The sequence below is a fragment of the Colletotrichum siamense genome (assembly GCF_013390195.1).
Source record: "Colletotrichum siamense strain Cg363 chromosome Unknown KSG_Cg363_contig02, whole genome shotgun sequence".
Classification (NCBI taxonomy): Eukaryota; Fungi; Ascomycota; class Sordariomycetes; order Glomerellales; family Glomerellaceae; genus Colletotrichum; species Colletotrichum siamense.
The window spans coordinates 2578355-2597541 of record NW_023501015.1 but is presented as its reverse complement, the minus strand read 5'-3'; the positions used below and the strand labels follow the sequence as shown (position 1 = coordinate 2597541).

The 19187-nt window shown below is 53.7% G+C and overlaps 5 protein-coding genes across 5 annotated transcripts; 1 reads left to right on the top strand and 4 right to left on the bottom strand.

The window, feature by feature from the left end:
• Positions 1-902: 902 nt before the first annotated feature.
• Positions 903-3317, top strand: CGCS363_v002673 (uncharacterized protein; the record flags this gene model as incomplete). The annotated part of the gene is made up of 1 exon (XM_036634522.1): positions 903-3317. One exon carries the CDS (start codon positions 903-905, stop codon positions 3315-3317), a length of 2415 nt encoding a protein of 804 aa, XP_036499021.1.
• Positions 3318-7169: 3852 nt separating this feature from the next.
• clr3 (Histone deacetylase clr3) lies at positions 7170-9456 on the bottom strand (the record flags this gene model as incomplete). The annotated part of the gene is made up of 2 exons (XM_036634521.1): positions 7170-7489; positions 7545-9456. The coding sequence occupies 2 exons, from the start codon at positions 9454-9456 to the stop codon at positions 7170-7172; spliced, it is 2232 nt and encodes a 743-aa protein (XP_036499022.1).
• Positions 9457-10653: 1197 nt separating this feature from the next.
• Positions 10654-12024, bottom strand: CGCS363_v002671 (uncharacterized protein; the record flags this gene model as incomplete). The annotated part of the gene is made up of 2 exons (XM_036634520.1): positions 10654-11115; positions 11170-12024. 2 exons carry the CDS (start codon positions 12022-12024, stop codon positions 10654-10656), a joined length of 1317 nt encoding a protein of 438 aa, XP_036499023.1.
• Positions 12025-13286: 1262 nt separating this feature from the next.
• BRX1 (Ribosome biogenesis protein BRX1) lies at positions 13287-14799 on the bottom strand (the record flags this gene model as incomplete). The annotated part of the gene is made up of 10 exons (XM_036634519.1): positions 13287-13508; positions 13575-13715; positions 13767-13870; positions 13922-13959; positions 14027-14060; positions 14190-14219; positions 14271-14380; positions 14441-14497; positions 14554-14604; positions 14678-14799. The coding sequence occupies 10 exons, from the start codon at positions 14797-14799 to the stop codon at positions 13287-13289; spliced, it is 909 nt and encodes a 302-aa protein (XP_036499024.1).
• Positions 14800-16108: 1309 nt separating this feature from the next.
• Positions 16109-17109, bottom strand: RB11B (Ras-related protein Rab-11B; the record flags this gene model as incomplete). The annotated part of the gene is made up of 5 exons (XM_036634518.1): positions 16109-16242; positions 16337-16417; positions 16482-16871; positions 16960-16972; positions 17089-17109. 5 exons carry the CDS (start codon positions 17107-17109, stop codon positions 16109-16111), a joined length of 639 nt encoding a protein of 212 aa, XP_036499345.1.
• Between the last annotated feature and the right edge of the window lie 2078 nt (positions 17110-19187).

Genomic DNA, 19187 nt, shown 5'->3' with positions numbered 1-19187 from the left:
AGGAGCTTTCAACGGCCAACTTTCCCCTCGATTTGCTCCAAAACAACGAATAGACATGAGTATGTCAAATCGATATGCCGACTTCGAACGGAGCCCCTAACGATCGTCCATGACGAGGAACTCGCATTCCTTGATACTTTGACGTTCCAGGCCCTAATAAAGGTGGAGGGCCGCGAAACATCCTATGGCCTACCTTACTTATTCTCATACCTGGTCGGAATACTCAGTGCAAGGCACAATGGGAATGGGAGCCACTACTGACGACAGAAAGCTTCTGCAGCCACCTTCACACTGAGGTTTTGGCGACATGCGCACGGGCCAGATGTTTGTGTGGAGCCAGGCATCTTTTCGGCAAGCGCCTGGGCAAGCGTGGCAGCCTTGAGAATGCTGCGCGCTAGTGCAAGGCTACAAGCTCTCACACTCTGTTGTGTTGGTTCGACTCGAGTGTCGCGCGCTCCTGCCCCACCACATCCGACTCCAACTCCAGTCGCCGGCAAAGGTGAATGTACCGCACCATCTCAAGACCGTTCTTCAAAGCCAAAACTCTCTCTTTCCTTCCCACCCCGATCTCGCTCCACCAGTCCCTTTTCCCATCGTTGGCATACACGCATTCTTCGCACCTTCGTAATTGCGTTGCAATCAATTACCACTTTTCGGCACTCCGATCCACTGGCGCATTCGCATTGTCGCAAACGTCATAGCCAGACGGCTTGAGGCGATGCGCCGACTCTGAATCTTGTTCTTTGCCTATTGTTAGGCCACCTTGCTCGACATAGCAATAGCTCTCACGCAAAGATCACATCAGGTATTTGGTCTTGCCCTTGGTCCTTGGTACCCAGCATCACCCTCAACGCCCACTAACATGTGCATCCTTGCGACACAGGCATACGCATCCTTGCGCCATGGCTTCCCAGCGGGCATCGAGCTCCCGCCGCAATTCGTCACGAACCTCCAACCGTTCAACCTCCATTTCCTCTCAGATGCGGGTCACAAAACCTCGTGGTCGATCTGATTCCGCGAAAGAAGTACAATCCCTCCGATCGAGCACACGTACCCAGTCACGACCGCAATACCGTGAAAGCTCCGAGGACGATGAACCAATGGAGGAGGAAGAGGACGATTTCGAGGAGTCTACCCAGACGTCGCCCGCAGTCAGCCGCCGGAGCGCGCGTGCGGCTGCTTCCACCGGCGCCACTGCTGCATCAAAGGCGAGAGCAAATCGCGCGACTGCTAGGGAAAACAGAGCCGAGGGTGCTGGGCTAAAGAAAGTCGCCACTGGCCGTATTGATGGAAAGACAGCCAGGAAGCGAGGCCGCCCGCCGAAGCCGAGAAGATCAACTCCTGAGGACGAATCATCCCCCGACGAGACTAGCGAAGATGGATCCGACGATGAGCCCGATGGGGATGATGCGATGAAGTCTCCACCCACTTCTTCCCCAGCAAAACGACGCCGTGGCAGGCCTTCTAAGAAGAAGGCCGGACGGCCTCCCAAGATCAACGCCACGCTTGCTGGGAAAACACCGCCCAGTGCATCGGAGATAGATAATTCCATCATACCGAATTGGTTAGACCCTCGCATGGAACACGCAATCTGGGTTCAGGTCTTTCGATATGCCGCTATATCTGGCGAAGAAGAGGATGTTCAAGATATCAACTGGCTACTCGCAACAGCTCGGGTATGTCGAGATTTTGTGGAACCTGCTCTGACAGTTCTTTACCGACGTCCGCCCGTCAAGGATGAGGTCAAGGCTCAAAGGCTTGCGGAGCTCCTCGAGAAACCGCCTTCCATGACGGCCATCAACTATCGAGCGAAAATTGAGGCACTCCACATCGATGTCCGGCTAGTGTCTTTGCAAAATCACACGCCTGCTACCAGCCTAATGCAAAGTCTGCCTCGTCTGTCTGAAGTGCTGCTGTCACATGGCTATGACCAAGCGCCTTACCGCAAGCTGAAAGAGCAAATCAAGTGGACTTACCCTGCTGACTTATGGAAAGCCTTCGAGCCATCGCCCACCGCAGACGATGAAGCTGGTGCCAAAACGAGCATCACGCGGCTCCAGAGCTGGCAGTGGAGCTCGAGACTCATGGACAAGGATTGGGAGGGAAGCCTTGTCAGAATGAAGGAAGTGCACCAAACACCAAGCTTTACCTCCCTGCGAAAGATCAAACTTGTCAACTACCAACTACCGTCAGTCAGACTCGACAAAGATCCGGATGATGACCCCGAGCTGGTTGCTGAAGATGAAAGATCTATGAAGCTCCTAGCCGAGTCTCTTACGGTATTGGAAAATCTCGAGCATCTGGTCTTCGAATCTTCAACCATTGTCTGCACGGCATTTCTGCCCCTTCTTCCTATCAAGTTGAAGCGACTCGAGCTGGTAAATTGTGCGGAGGTAACGGCCGATAACCTCGGGGAGTTCCTGATCTCGAACGGCCATCAATTGGAAGCGCTGGTACTCAACCACAATCGTTCTTTGAGTCTAGCCTTTCTCACGGTGTTGGGGACTGCCTGCCCACACCTTCAGGTGCTACGGGCCAACTTCAAATACTTCAGTCTGTTGGAGACTGTCGATGACAACGAACCCTTTTACGATCATTTACTGCTCTCTGATCAAGTACCTAGCTGGCCACCGGCTCTCGAAACACTTCACTTGGAAAACCTTCGGAACTGGGACATGAACACCGCCAAAATGTTCCTCCATTCTTTGATAGACAGTGCCTCCGTACTGCCGATGCTCAGATATTTGTCTATCAAAGCCATGCTCGATATCCCTTGGCGGGAACGCAGTGACTTCCGCAAATCATGGCAGGAGAAGTTCGAAAAGGTCTTCCTGCGGCCAATCACGGATCCGGAGCCGAACTTTTCGCTGCGCATGCCGGCGGATGATGAGGCGGCACCCGCAAAGCGCAGACCCAGGAAGGCTCCTGGAGAACCGACTCGTCGCAGCAACCGTGTCGTTCCAGATGCACCCGGGCGATCTTCACGCGGAAGCAGCTCGTCGAGAGGGCTCCGTACCAACAAGCAGAAGCCAAAATCCTATCGCGAGCCGGACAGCGACGAATTCGATTCCGAGGATGGAGATGATGCCGATGAGACCGTGGAGGAATCCGAGGACGGTTCCGAGCAGGACACAAAAGAAACAGGAGATGCTGCTATCTCAGACGGCACATTCGTACAAGGCCTCTGTACTTTCGTCGACATCAATATCGACAACCAGAAGCCAAGGGAGCATCAGTACGGCATGGAGGACTTTCTTAACGACGAGCGTGACTTCGAGACCGACGATGAGTGGAATGGTGACATGGACTTTGAGTAGGACTACTAGCTCCCCGCCCGATCATCGTTAATTCCGAAGGTAGAGTAGTTTTATATGCATTGTATAGTCTCAGCAGTGTGTCAATGCGACCCTGAGCGTATACTCTGTGGAGGATGGTTGTGAGGATGGCTACTTACTTTATTTATAAGGCTCGATTGGCTCTTGGGGCGTTTATGGGAATCTTAGGCTGAGAGGGACTCGCCTGGAAGGCTATACGGATTATACGTGGGCAAGATAACGCGTCACGACATGATCATATGGGAAGCTAGCAAGGATGTGCTTTCCATGGCATCTATTATTGCCCCTACCTTGCGTGCTCGGATAGGTCAGATACAAAATATTTGCTAAAGCAGGGAATACAATTGTGTTTGCTGAATGTTACTCACTCACTGCTTCAAGATGCTGCGATGTCCAACCAGGATCTCAACATATGAGCGCTCGTTTTGCTATTAAAGTGACCAATTGATCTAGTGTGTTTTTGTGTTAAGTCAAAAGAAAGGTTCATAAACGTTGACATTTTACCAGACGTCAGTCAGATAGAATAGCCCCTGCGCAACTGCGTAGCCAAGCCGGGCCCTGTCAAGACAACGTGTCGTTACGATCATGAAATGGGTATCAAGTGACTTGAATGCTATGACTATCAAAGTACCCTCTCAATTCGTACATGCGCGGGTGAACTGATGGTTCCCGCCGCTAATAATAGTACATCATCATCGTCAATCCCTTTCATCTACCAAAACCGTATTCCTCCGTTGAGAATGGGAAAATGAAAGCAAAACACATAGTGGCAGAAACCCTCCTCTCCATGACCTGTTCAACAGTTGCTGGCGACCCCATCAGAACGCGGCACCTCCCAAGCCCTCTCCGGCCAAACTCTTGAGGCTCTGCTCACTAAGATCGACCCTCGTCCTCCATGCCTTGGACTCCATCTCAAGCTTATCCCATACCTGCAGGCTCTGGCGCAGCTTGTCCTGCTTAGCGTCAAGCTCCGCTCGTGCCTTCTCCTCTTCGCCCTTGAGCTTCTTGTAGTGCGGCTCGATCTCTCTGGTGATACCCGTAGTTGTCGGCAGTAAAGACGGGTCGATCTTGCCTCCCGGGATGAGAGGAGGGAGGGTAGAGAGCATACTCTGCGCCAGTGTGAGACGCTGGCCCTGGGCTCCGTGTTGGGACGAAGGCCCTGTGGGCGGGTTGAACGCCTTGGGTGCTGATGAGGTTGTTGGGGTGGCATTGGACGGGTTGGCGCGCGGACCGGTTGGTATGGTCGATGGTCCGTTGCCGGTTGCAGAAGGGGACGTCGTGGGCACGGGGGTTTGACGAGGAGGAGGCGCGGCAGACCAAGAGCCTCGTCCACCACGGCCATTGTATCCGCCGCCGCGCGCAGGAGCTACATAACCTCGAGGGCCAGCGGGTGGGATCGTGGGACTCGTAGCGTCCGATCGGGAGGGAGGGGGCGGCACGCTCGGGGTCTGCGGGTGTCTAGGTGGCTGGACAACGGGTGAGCCGGCGGGCGCAGAGAAGTTTCGGGTCGCGGCAGGGCCGGTTGGAGGAGCACGCAGGGCCGCGGGGCCTCGGGGAGGCGTCTTTGCAACCGGCGAAGGGGCCGGCTCTTGGGGGGCAACAACGGCGGCGGCGGTAGGGGGGACGGCGGCAGGCTTCGAGTTCGAGGGGGGCGGCGGTGCTTCCCGCGCCGTCGCGGACGATGACGACGACGGTATGGCAGAAGCGCCGCCGGTCTGGAGGGGTGGTGTGGGGTCCCGCTCGCGCTCTCGCTCCCGTTCCCGCTGCTCCCGCTGTTCCCGCTCCCTCGATTGCGGCCGCGAACGTGCTCGTATGGAGGAAGGAGGATGCGGTGACGACTTGCCTGAAGCTGATCGAGACGTGATGGCCGACGAGATGCCGGAATCTCGAGGCGGTGACGCTCGTCTGTAGGAGGATCCGAGGTATCTCTCGCCGCCGCGACGGCTCGTGCTACGAGATCGGGGTCGATAGCTGCCTCTAGCCGCCGGAGGAGGCGGTGATCTCCTCGGAGGAGTTCTGTCACGCGGGGGCCTGTCACGTCCACCGAACGGCGAGCGCGACCGTCTTCTAAAGGGAGCGGATGAGACTGGGCTCTGCGCAAAGGGGGGCAACGAGCGGTACCTGTCGTCCCGTCGATCAAGGTCCCTATCCCTCTCCCTCTCCCTCTCTCGATCGCGGTCGCGATCTCTGTCTCTGTCCCTGTTATCGCGGCGCGGGGATCTGGCGCGGTCACTGCGCTCGTCTCGGATGGCGGGAGACCTGCCAATGGGACTGCGACGCCTTGACGGACTACGTCTCGGCGATGGCCGCCTTACAGGGCTTCGGGTTCTGTCCCGCCTCCGCCATGTGTCGCTCTGCGGGCGCGGATCTCTGTCTCTAGACCTGTCGCGTCGGTAGCGGTCACCGCTTCGAGACCTGCGGCGAGGAGATCTGCCAGGGACGTAGCTGTCGGAGGTCAAGGGAGGAGTGCGAGCGCGGTCTCTGTCGCGGTCTCTCTCCCTGTCTCTGTCTCGATCTCTGTCTCTGTCGCGGTTGTCGCGATTGTCGCGGTCCCGATCACGGTCTCGGTCTCGGTCTCTGTCGCGGTTGTCGCGGTCACGATCGCGATCTCTGTCACGGTCACGGAGGGGGCTTCGGGCTCGTCGAGGAGAGCGGTCTCCTCCTCCGCCCCTCTCCCCTCTAGGGAAGGGTCTCCAGGACTCGCCGGCGCCATACCTAGTGACCTCGCCGTCCTCGTACCTGTGATTTTATACGTTAGCAAGACTCTGTAGTTGAAGCTGTCAGTGACGTCTTGGCGGGATGCCTTGGCGATAGAAGTCAATGGATAAGGCTGCGGAATCCATTCGCTCTCTGAGCATCTGCGCCCAACGTAGCCAGCGTCGAGCGCGATACAGGAGGAAACAATAAGGCAGCTTTGATGACTTCATATGCAGGCAGCCTATGGCAAAAATCCAGGCCAGTAGACCGGTTCGCCCAGAAGGCAGAAAACACAAGTCTGCGAGACCTGGGGATGTCGTTGACCAGTCGCTGGGGTCGACAGCCCGCAAAGTTGTGAACAACATACAACAACAAGGAACTTACCTGCTTCGCCGATCGCGATCCATGGTCAATGATGCCTGATTGACGCGAAAGTGTTGTAGTTTGAGTAAAGACGCGCTCGCAACAGCTCGTGATAGCCGTGATGCGCGCGGTCGTGGTGTTGAGAGGGTCAGCTACCTCTGCATGCGCCAACGCCGACGTCTGATGGAGCAGGGTTGCTGGCAAGCACATTGGATCGGCCCCTGAAAATTGAAAGGGTACCCACTTCGGACGCTGAGAACGGCGTTATCCATCTTCCTAGTCCGGATAAGACAATGTTTAGCCAATGAAAGTCCGAGCGCTGCATGCACTTAACCCACATAGTCGTCCCGGGCGTGAGCCAATCACAGCTGCAGAATTCAACGGACAGCCAAGGATATTAAGAGCGTCGCCGGACGATCAGCCAATCAACGACTTACAAGATGATACACCAAGAATGCGATGTGAAAGATTTCATTATCACATAGAAGCACGTAAAAGGCAGCACAGTGTTACATGTCAGGGTTTATGGACAACCAGAAACCTACGTCGTTGACTGCTGTCCTGCGCTCACAAAACTCCAGACAAATAACTTCCATGCTCACTCATCGTGTGCCCTCTCAACCTGGAAGCTCCTGGTATCCTACCCGCCAAATGATGCTCTGCCGCCAGCCGTAACAATTGACAGAAGCTGTGACTGCGCCATCTGCCTCATCTCTTGTCCATTCACACCACAAATATGTTCCACCCAACCCAGTCGCGCACCCCTGAAACCTGTCAAGTCATCTTCTCGTCGTCAGTTGTATCGCCACCTTGACGAGCCGCTAACTTGTCTAACATCCACCTCTGAACTTGCTCTGCATGCGTCTGCATCATCTTGTTGACGCCACTCGTCTCGCTGCGGATAACAGTACCAAAGCGCCTCTTAGAAACTCGGCGAACTGTGTCCTCGCTGTCCCAACAGGGGTGGTCGTGAGACACGTAAATTTGCGAGTGGTCCTTATACCACGTCGAAAGCTCGTTGTCCACGTCAGACTTCACTGGGCGCAGCATACCTTCCACGAAGCTTGCGACTCCGGCTATGCGTGACCTGCAGTCTGTGAAGGATAATTAGCAATAATTACCGGGAAACCTCTTATTGAGGGTGCATACCTCGGCTCGTGAGGAGTTGTTTGACCCCATTGTAAGAACGGCCAACACCCATGAGAATGATGTCGTTTGCGTCTTCGTAAAGCTGAATGTAGTTGTCCCAGAGATAGTTCAAGAGCTCCTGGAGTTCAGCAAGGAGCTCCTTGTCCGCTATCTTGGGGTTGTATGGATCCATGTCCTCGTCCCGCACAACCTTGCTAGGGATGTTGACGTCCATCACCGCAATATCTTCATTGACAGCCCAATCAATGTATTGGGATACACTGTCGACAATCCATGCGTTGTGAAGCTCGATGTGACGGTCGATGACGTCAGGCTGGGCGAGGAACTCTGGCGGATCGTGGATGATGACGAGCAGTTGGCGCGCAGATTGAATGTCGGGTGTCACCAAGACCTGGTTTTCGTACGATTTGAAGAGATGGTCCCTTTGGATGAATAGTGGAATCATCTGATGTCTTTGCGAGAGGTCCTGTCGTTGACCGAGTCTGACGTGGTCATGCAATCTGGTGGCATTGAGATCCTGGATTTCAGGAACGGGTATGATGCCAGGTCTCATGCACTCCCAGTACGGCGCCTGGTAGCTCTGTACCTTTGCCAGCACTCTTGCCGCATCCTTGTTGAGCATGGGTATGTCCATTTTTGGTGGGGGCTCTCCCATCAAGGTGCGAGCAACGGCGACGGCTGATGTAGAAATTGCTTGAAGGTTGTAACCTCCTTCCAAGCACACGGCAACTTTACCGTCTGCCAGAGACATGAGCATGTGCGTCATGTGGGCGTAGCAGGTAGGTGTCACAAAGCAACCACCGAGTTCGTCCCCAGCGGCAGCATCAAAACCTGCCGATATGACAACCAGATCCGGGTTGAATTCCTTGGCGATGGGCATGATGATCTTCTGGAATGCGGCCATGTATTCGCCGTCGCCCATTCCCTGGTCATGCCATCCGATGTTGATGTTCTTGCCCAGGCCAGGCCCCGTGCCACAGTGCTCTAAGCCTCCGTCTGGGATATCTTGGTTGTCAGGCTTGCCAGGATAGAAGATTCCATTTTGATACACGTGAAGAGAAATATACAGCACGTTGGGATCATCATAGAAGATGTTCTGGATTCCGTTGCCATGGTGGACATCCCAGTCTAGGATAAGGACTTTTCGGCAATCTGCGGGGTACTCCTGCTGGCAGATCTTGACAGCAACAGGTACGTTGTTGAAAAAGCAGAACCCGAGTGGTTGATCGTACTCTGCGTGGTGACCAGGCGGTCTGATGACGGCGAACGCATTCTTGACGTTTCCCTCGACCACATGTTTGCAAGTGTCAATGGCACCGCCGCAAGACAAAAGTGACGCTGTGAAAGTCAAGCTGCCGACGTAGAGAGAGGCTCGGCCTTGGTCGTACTGCTTACTGGTTTCTCGCAGTGTTGCGTAGTCCATTCGGGACAGGTCTTCGACCCAGCGGTAGTGATCGGGTGTGTGGGTGGTCAGGATTTCTGCCTTGGTGGCTTCGCGCGCGCCAATCCTCCACATGTACTTGGTAGGGGTGTCTCTCAACACCTGAGCGACATTCGCCTCGGGGCCTGTGTAGACCAGGCCGGCTCTCTTGAACGCTTTGAAGATCTCCTCTATGCGACGAGGGTCTTCAGGGTGATGAGGGGTGGCGCCGAAGTCAGCATTAACATGCAATTTCATTCGGTCGTCGTAGCAACACGCCGTGGGTAGGAGACCGCGTCTGCGGGTCTGGTCGACGACGTCTACCTCCTCATCATACTCTTCGTAATCCTCTTCTTCTTCCTCGTCAGATGGCGTCGGGTTTCCACTCTTCGGATCACCAGCCGCAGCCGAGGCGACACCGTTGGGGGTTGACGTGTGATTTGATGGCCCGTCGTCACCGCCCATGACGACGTCTGGGTCGGCACCGTCCATGGTGCGAAGATGGGCTGGGTTGACTAGCCCCTAGGACTTTGGTCAACCTGATCTAGAACCAATCTTGGGGGGGATAAGAGGCGCAAGCAGTATGGCGTGCGGTGAGAAATACAAATCAACGTTTTGTCTCGTTGACTGCTTTGACAGTCTTCGCGCGCTGGAGTAGACGTGACACGATCGATAGAGAAAAGCAGCCGGGCTCTATCTGAGGCGATACGCTTGAAGTATGAATCAGGCAGGCGCAGTCTCTCAATCTAAGTTGAGAAAGCCTGTTTATTGCGATTCCCAACAGAGAGACCGAATATCTAATGCAAGTCAGTATACAATGATGTACTTCAGGAATTTATGTGAGTGCGTGAGAGGCAGGAGACGTCTCGATAAACCAGAATACGAAGCATTATCCAGATTGGCGGTTCAGTAATTCTGGATGGACATATATGAGAGCACTGGGACCTCTGAGTGCCGCATTGCGTCTCTTCTTTCGCAACTTTGATGAAAGATGCAGACCAGGAAGGTGCCGTAAGAGACGTACGGTCTCCGTTGTTCACTCGGTCACGAAACGCCGCGCCGTGGCTGGCCCCTTGTTCCTTCCTTCTATTGATGGGTAACATGCGAGATAATATCACTTACCAATCTTGGGTGAACAATGGCTGATGTCGAGGATGCGACAGAGAGGTCGAGGGGCTTGTTTGCTTGAGAACTGCCAGCAAGCGCAAGATGACCTACACCGGCGCGGCCCCGTTCTGTCAAGATTCCCGACTTAGACGAATCGAAGAAGTCTGGAAGAATAGTCATAAATCCAGCGGCAGAATATGCGCAACAGAGAGACGCTGTGTTGTTGCGCAAAGACCGTTGTATAGGAGGATTAATAGATGGATGGCCGGGTGTGAGTGAGAGCAAGATGGGAGGCTTGGGCCACTGACAAGGCGGGAGCTGGCCACAAGCCTGCCGCCTTGCAGGGTGCACCCGCCACAGCACAGCAGCCCCCCTGTAACCGCAGCCTCGTACTAAGACACACCGTACACTATGGAGCACCCATTTCAGGCAAGTTGGATCAGTGCACTCCCCAGGCCCCATCTTTACCTAGTACTCATTTCATCAGACACTTTCAAAATGACACGATATTCAAGTCATCGCAGCGCGCATGAATGTAGCAGAGAAACACATGTATACTGCCAGAGTCTATCTCTGCTGAATCTAGTCTAAGTTATTGCCTAACACGCGCCGCGCGTACCGGTGGAAATGATCTCGCTCAGCAAGAGTTCGGCCATCATCTCCAGGAGGCGCCCAATCGCTGAGTGGCCGCTGAAAAGCTCCGGGTGCCGGGATCGCACCGTCATGACTACCGTCATTGTTGAGGCGATCCTCATATTCTTTGTTGACATCAACGATACCTCCCACAGTACTCAGGTCATCGACCTCGTAGAGCCACGGGCGCTCATCCACTACGGCCTGCACGGCTGCCTCGAGTGATTCTTGATCTCGAGAGAAGTTGGGGTGCCTAAGGTTCACATCCGTTACAAGACGCTTCCTAGGATAGTTGAACAGATTTTCAAAGTAAAACATGAGATCTCGCGGGTCGAGCTTTGCGTAGGTATCTACGATTCGCTCGCGAATGGTGTTCTCAATCATTCGATCTAAGGAGCTCATGTCTTGGATCTGCAGCTACGGTGTCAGCAATAGGCACAGAAGATCATTCAAGGAGTCGCATACAGGCTCCAGGTTTTGCTCTAGGTTTGGATAAACATAATGTCGCACAAGCTGCTTCACAGAGGTGAAAAGGTCTTTCAGCTCCATCAGCTCCGTCGAAGGGTAGAGTCTCATTTGGCTGATTCGTACGTCGTTGACAAATGCCTCAGGATGGCCACCTCTAGGTCGAGGAAGCTCGCCGTGAAAGTAAAAGGCGTACAGCCACCAGCGGTAGAGAGCCCTGCGGAATCTGAACTTTTCTGTATCCTTGAGTTGACGACAGTCTTCTGGGGTTGAAAACCAGTGAAGTTGAGGAAAGAGCTCTTCCCACCGTCTGACTACTAGGCAATACTTAAGCAATGAGTCAAAATCACGGTCATTGACGGCGACTGATCGTGGCGCCGGTAGTGTAGTCGCAGACAGCGACTTGCCGTTGTTGAGAATTCTGGTAAACAGAACCTGCTCGGGAGATGGCGCAGAATCCGAACGGATGCCACCCTGTGACAGGGTAACTCCTGACACGTCGCCTGGAAAGCGCCTGAACACTACTCGTCGGGGCTGGAAAGTGTCACCGTACTGGCCTAGATCCTGATCCGATGCCGTGTAGACCTGGAGAAGCTCGTCAAATGGACTAAACTCCCGCTGTAAAACTGGTAGCAGAATGACTGCCCTGTTCTTCTTTAGCAGTCCATGGAACAGTGTGTTGACTTTTGCCAAAGAAAAGATGCTGCGAACGTCAAGTTGCTGGTAAATGTCGAAGATAATCTCAAGTGGGAGGCCCTCCAGACCCTCGAGTTTGCCGCCATCATGGGAAACCTTGCGCTCAGCATCCAACTGCAGCCGGGATGCAATGAACAGGGATGAGAACTTGGATGCCATCTCGAATACGTACCGCAGCGCGGAGTGGAGGTGATTCGTGGACTATGATGATGATGATGCTGTCTGATAGATGGCGACGAGACGACTGAATTGTTCGGGGGCTCAACAAATCGGACAAGTCGTTCAGAATTCAGTGGCAGCAGCGAAGCAGATACGACTAGACTGCTGAAACGAAGACGTTGGTGAACAGGGTTTCGCCTTAGTATCTGGGGTGTGGTTGAAGTAAGTGGTGATAAGGCGGATAACACCACAAAGATACACCGGTTGACGAAGAAAGCAATCGGATGAATTGAGGTAACAAATTGCTGTGAACTGCTGATCGAATGGAGTTGTTTCTCAAAAGTGAACTCGATGTGTCAGAGGCACAAACAGACGCCGTTGGCGGCAATGAGACGGTTGGATTCTGCTGGGACATTAGAACAAGACTACATCGTTCAGATGTGGTAGAGCTCACCGGTGATTTGCAGCATTATGCTTTGTGTGTGACCCTTTCGTTGGATCTTGGTGACCAGTATCCTGGATCGCAATGATTGCAGACAAATGCCACAACCAGAAGGGCAGACGAGAGCTTATCGTCTCGTTGGCCGTCGTGAAAGAACCTTCTACCGGTAGACTCGAGTAAAGTCTAGCCAAGGAAATGAGATTAATAGAATAGAGGCGACGAAGCCTCCGTCGAACCTCGCGGACGAATCAATTCACCGGCGAGGTCTAAGATCGAATGGCCTATTTTCTAACCACCCCGGCGTTGGGGCTATCAAGGACGGCGAGGACGCGGACTGGCATTGTTTACCTCGATGGAGAGGCTGTCATCGATGAAGGCCAATGTGCTTCCCAATAAGCCTTGCCTAGGTAGCTAAGGGCCGCGGTGTGGGAAGATCAAGTGCGACTCGAAGATGCGAGAGCAAAGGAGTCAAAGGCAACGGACGGAGGTTGGACGCGACGGTGACGCAGAGGACATGCAGGTCGCCCCTGCCTGCTGACCTAAACGTCGGCCCGGAGTGACTCTGGGAGGCAGGTACGGTTCATAGTGGGTTCCCGCCCCTGGCTGGCGTCAGCGCCAATTGACGGGGGTGTCTTATCGCTATCAGTGCTTGTAGCTTGGGCACCTTATTATGAGACTCACCGGCCAATCACTGCAAACTTTGGACTAACACAGTCCTGAAATCGTCAAGACTTCCAGTCGTTGTGACAATTAGTTTACAAAACAGACAACTTTTTCCCATTCCGCAATCATTCCCAAGAAGAAGGTGGATATCTCATTATTAAGCGAACAAAGTCTTGGTGTCCAGCTCATCATTGGCCGCCGGCTTGCCTCCTGTAGATCGAAGACCAAGGTCACCCTTCTTGGACATCCGCTCGACAACCTTCTCAGCCCTCGCCGTGTGACGGACCGCCTTCTTCCTTCTCATATCAGACCTGACCAGGTTGGGGCTGACATACTCCTTGTTTTCGAAGATTTTTGGCCCTCCAAAAGCCCCCTCCAACTGCGCGCGCGCAAACGATATCAGCTTTGCACTTCTCTAAGTGGATTCGGGACGTTGTCAACTTACAATGACGACAGGCGTGAGGGTGAAGCGGGGGCCGATTTCTTGCAGAGAGGTGGAAATCGTCTTCCCACCCTTGGTCACAGTCTTTTCTCCATCGTCTTCCTGGCCCTCCTTCTCCTGGATCTCGTAGTTCCGGACCCAGATCTGCAATTACGTTAACCACTATAACGCAAGTTCTTGGCGGGCAAATCTCACCTTGCCATCCAGCACCGAGAAGCTCATTACATGATCAATGAACGGCTTGGCCTTTCTCGCCCCGGGAGGCACTCCGAAAGCAGCAATGAACATTTTCTTCATCACTTTGCCATGTTGTCAGTCCCGAGCACCCAAAAGTAAGGAGCTAAACATACACTGCAAATGAGCATCATTCTCAAACGCCTGGTCAAAGCTAAGAACTCTGTCAGTCGTTGTGGGACGAGGAGATAGTTGCCGAGGGGAGAGGGGGGGGAACGTACGACAAAATCGGTCTTGAACCACGGAGGCAGTTTCCTTTCGATGATATTAGCATGATGCCCACCTTAGTATGTTATGTAGTGATCTTCCATGCGCCTCAAACGTGGACAGAATGGCAAGAGAACAGAGGGGCGTAGGAAAACATTCAATAGCATGAGTTCATACCTGGGAAATTGAGTTCTTCCATCGTGTGGACTAGAAGCATGTCAGTTGCCGCCTCGGACCTGATTTAGACAGCAAACATACTGTTCTGAACATGGAACTTGATACTGCATCCGTTGCCGCTTCTTGCCATCCAGAGGTAAAGATCCTTGTGCTTTCTTGCTTCGAAGAAGACGATGTTGTTGCAGTTGTACCTAGAGAGGTATTGTCAGCGTTCGTTGCCCCGGCGCACGTTCGGAAAGCAGGTCGCATACAACTCAGCCAGCTCATTGAGTCCGTTGAGGTTTCCCTTCTTGTCATATTTCACATCTCTAGCCCAAGCTTAGCCCAAAATTCCAGTTGCATAGATGATCCGTGCCGGATTTACCTCTTTCCGTGGGGCATCAGCGTCGCCAAGTCGTTGAGCAGGTGTCGGTGTCTGGCCAGTCAAAGATCAGCAAGTGCTCAGATGACATCCAGAGGGTGCAATGTATCTTTGGACATGCCTGTACGTCACGCCTCTGCTCGAAAGCAGCAGGACACGCTGCTTGTTGACGCTCTTCACAGCACCATCTACCGGCGCTGCCTCCTTCTGGTCGGTTCTCTTCGACAAGCTCTTGTAGACGGCCGCCATTTTGACTGTCGTTGTGTCGAAGGATTTATATCCAAGGGGTTGACTTCGGTTCGAGGAGCTTGTTGGTGCAAAACCGTCGAGACGATCGCGATCGCAGATTCGAGGAAGATCAACCGCGTCGCTGCGAGGGAGGGGCAATCGGACGATGAAAAAGAATTCCGGCTCAGAAAAATTCGGCTCGTTAGTCGCAAAGTCCTTCCAAAGCTTCCCGTAAAGTTCTGGCGGCGTGAGAGACAAAGCGCGGTCGCAAAGCCTTCTGAGAGTTAGCAGGTAGGGTAGCAGAAAGCTGCATCCAACTCGTTCTTCGATCTTTGCGACCCAGACTTTTTTTTTTTTTTTTTTTTTTTTTGCCGGAGGCTACTTTTCTCCGACAGATAAGGCTTATCGCTGGTGGCCGAGCGGGGCGGGGGTGTACCCCCCTGCTTCACCTCACCTCAGCAAATGCGAGGAGCGCTAGACTACCTGTGGGAAAGGGTGCGCTTCGCGCCAGGAGACCGAGCGGGCTGCACCTGGGGGGAAAGAAAGTTTGTGGATCGCAGCAGCTTGCAGCCCACTTCCGTTCATTGTGCGTGCTGTCATTGCTACCTACCTGCGTACAAGATGCAATGGCAAGATTCTATTCGACTGTACGGAACCCTTGGTGTTCCTTCGCATTGTGAGTGCTCCAGTAACTGGTTCTTTACAGACCTATGGCGGTTCAGGGGGAGCATTTAGGAGCTGTGAGGATCGCAATGTCAAGTCATGGCACATGCCAGTCAGTACTGTGGGTGTGGGCAGGGTACGTCAGAACAGGCTGTAGTGCACAAAATGAGTATCCATCCCCCTTCAGGCTCACGCGGCCAAAGACGCGACCCATGCGTCCCTTGCAATATCGTGAACCCAGGCTCTGCTGTTCGGTGTGCGTTCCGTTACAAGGAGGCGTAGGAGCAAGCGGTAGCGCCGTGCAACGATCGATGTCTTCGACCCCCCATCTCACATCAGGAAGCATACGGAGAGCGACCCCAAGGCATTAAGATGGATTCATTCAACTACGTAAGCATGGCAGAGCGATCGTCAGAAACGTCAAATCCCAGACAGGCCGCACTGAGCCGTATAACGGACAAAAAAGGAAAGGCCGAGACTGTACTCCGTCCCCTCGGAAATCATAAAAAGACTCGTTGGATTCCTAGTCATTCCTCGATGCAACAACCCCTCCTTGACCAAGTGACATACAGATTCCGGGGCATATAAGAGACGCCATGATATCGACCGTAGCAGCCCTCCGAAAGGCCGTGAAGAAGGAAGTTTCCAGGGGTGGGGGGCAAGATGCCTAACAGCACTTGCCGCTCTTCTCTGCGCTGTCATCCGCGGGCTTGCTGAGTGCGATGCTGGGACCGGTTCCGATCGAGGCCTGGGCGCCGTCGCCCGAGTCGAGGGCTTTGCTCGAAACGATTCGGTAAATTTCTATAGGAAGAAAGGAGCCATGTCAGAACGCGGGTCAATTCAGGGGGTGGGTGTTTTGTAGTTCATTTGCGTGGGTGGGGGCAAAGCAACGCACCGGTCAAGATGTTCTGGAATGCGAGCTCAACGTTGCTGGCATCGAGGGCAGACGTCTCAATGAAGGAGAGGTGGTTCTCGCCTAAGACTCATGTCAGCCAACCAGGGGTTCACGATGCGTTTCTTGGTCGTTCACCGCAACGTACTGGCAAAGGACTTAGCCTCCTCTGTGGGCACGGCTCGCAGGTGCCGCAAATCGCTCTTGTTTCCGACAAGCATGATGACGATGTTTGCGTCGGCGTGATCCCGCAGCTCCTTCAGCCATCGCGTGACGTTCTCGTATGTCTGGTGCTTGCTGATGTCGTAGACAAGGAGGGCGCCGACAGCTCCTCTGTAGTAGGCGGAGGTAATGGCGCGGTATCGCTCCTGGCCGGCGGTATCCCAAATCTGTGCCTTGATCGTCTTGGAGTCGACTTGAATGGATCTGGTAGCGAACTCGACGCCGATTGTCGATTTGGAGTCTAGGTTGAACTCATTGCGGGTGAATCGACTGAGAAGGTTGGACTTTCCGACGCCGGAGTCTCCAATCAAGACCACTAGAAGGGGTGAAATGTCAGCTTGCTACTCGGAGGCGTCGTGGCCATTTCGCGATAGGATCGGGAGGTCGTGTGGTCATCGGCGCACCTTTGAAGAGGAACTGCGAAGGCGACAGGTTAGCGCAAGGAGGGGGAAGAGAGTTAGAGGGAGAGAGGGGTGAGTGGCAGTCCAAGGGGTCCAAGGGGACAATGGGCGATTACGGATGGCGGAACTCACGTCATATTCGTCGTTGGCCATGTTGACGGTTTGGATGCGATGTGGTGGACGAGTGCTGGAGATGTAGAATAGTTGGTAATGCGAAACCAGGACTCTGCGGCTCGATGGAGGTGTGCGCGGCCTCCAGAGATAAAGCAGTTGAGTTGAGGCGAAGGCAAGGTGTACGGGCCTAGAACTGAACCAGAACAGAACACTAGAGAGTAGGTACCTAGAAAAGGTGGACTGTGCAGGTTGGTCTAGGTGCAGGTGCAGGTGCAGGTGTAGGTAGGAGCGTGGAGGTGAGGCAGCAAAGGTTGCTGGATGATGGTGTCGGCGCAGCAGCTTTGGGTCACTGGGATTGGCTGGGGCTGGGTACTGGAGGTGGTCAGCCACTAAAGGGAAAGTTGGGCAAAGGGGGAAAGGGACGGGGCAGCGCTGAAAAGGGCTGCGGTGTCCACCAAGGCATGGAGCAGACGGAACACCAGGGCGCTCGAGGAATCAGGGAGGCTGCTGTAGCACAAAAGCACCTTTGTGAGACGGAAGAAGGTATCTAAGCGAAGCAATGGGATATAATGTATCTTCAGGCTTACAAGTCCCTCAAATAGACTGACCGGGGGAGAAGAAAGACGAACAGTGGCGATGTTTACCCAGGTATTTCAAAGAGAACAAGGCATTGCAGGTGACGTTGTCAACATCGTCAATGAGGAGCTCCCTGCGTACCTACCTACCTATGTAGAATCATGCCCGGGCTGTGGAGATGGGGACTGGCCAGGAAGAAAGGTCACTCCATCTCTTTGCACGACGACGACCTTCCTAGCTACCATGCCTTCCATCCGCACGTAGGTGCCTATTCAGATTCCCTTGTGCTTTGCCTGCCTTCATCAGCGTCGAAGGGGGATCCTCCACGTTCCGGAAAGACAACAACCCGCTGAGCCACACCACCGCAGAACATGCACCAACCACCAGCCGTCATCTGTCTGTTTCTCCCTCTCCGTCCCGTCTGGCTGCCTAAGAACTTGCGAAAGGTATCTGAGATATGGTCAAAAGCAGTGTCCATGATGGGATTCCGCCGTCGGTATCCGGAAGTGTCGCGTTTCATATCCAGGATCACGTGTGCCGAACCCGTGGCCCGATCTGAGAAACGTCTTCCTTGCCCGCACCGGAGCTTGGTGTGCTTACTTCAATGCTTCGCATCACATCTCACACTCTGACGTCTTCTATGAGGTAAGACGAGAAACGTAGGCAAGGCGGCAATGCTCTGATAGCGCCAGATGACCTTCGTAGAGCCACAAACCTGGTTGGGCGACTGAGGTGATGCTCTTCTATTCGAATGCCGAACTATTTCGCAAATAGGTCGTCTCTACCTATAAGCTTGCTTCCCCGCATGTTCGCGAGCTGGGATAGAAACAGACTCGTTTCCGTCGATATGCCCGCAAGTGATCATCAAAAGAGCCGGGAGACTCGGATTACTCAAATAATATGGGTGAGGTCCCCTGTTTTGACTGCTTTCTCATGCTCCAAAACATGCCATGATGCTTGCATGCCACTGCCTACCTGTCTGTCCTTGGTAAGTAATTGCCACTGAGACAAGAAAAAAAAAGAAAAAAAAACAGCCGGCGTTGAAAAGAATATGTCGGTCAGACCAGGAACTTGAGTTCAAACAACTTTAAAGTTCTGTACGTCAATGAGGTAGCACGATCCGTCGAGCTCTTATTCGTATAAGTAACTAGCTACCGAGTAGCATGGGGAAGATTGCGCTTTCCCGTTAAGATGGCACTTGTCAGGCCCCTCCTTCTTCCTTGGGCCCCATCAGACCTGGCGACAGAAAGCACGGGCCAAAAGCCTCTGTGCCTATCGTCCCTGCCTCATCTCAATAACCGACATCCTCACTCAGATAATTACGGCTCAACGCGAGATACCTTGGACTTCAAGGGCTGCTCTCATCAGCACCCGTTTGTTTATTTCTCCGGACTCGCACACATATCCAACCTCACTCATTTAAATAATCAACCCCACGACGAACGATACCCGCCGGTAAGTGAACGATTTGTGACGGCTCATCCGGTGACATTTCCGGGGCAGTCTCATCGACGTTTCCTTTTTCCTGCGCGATGAAGAGA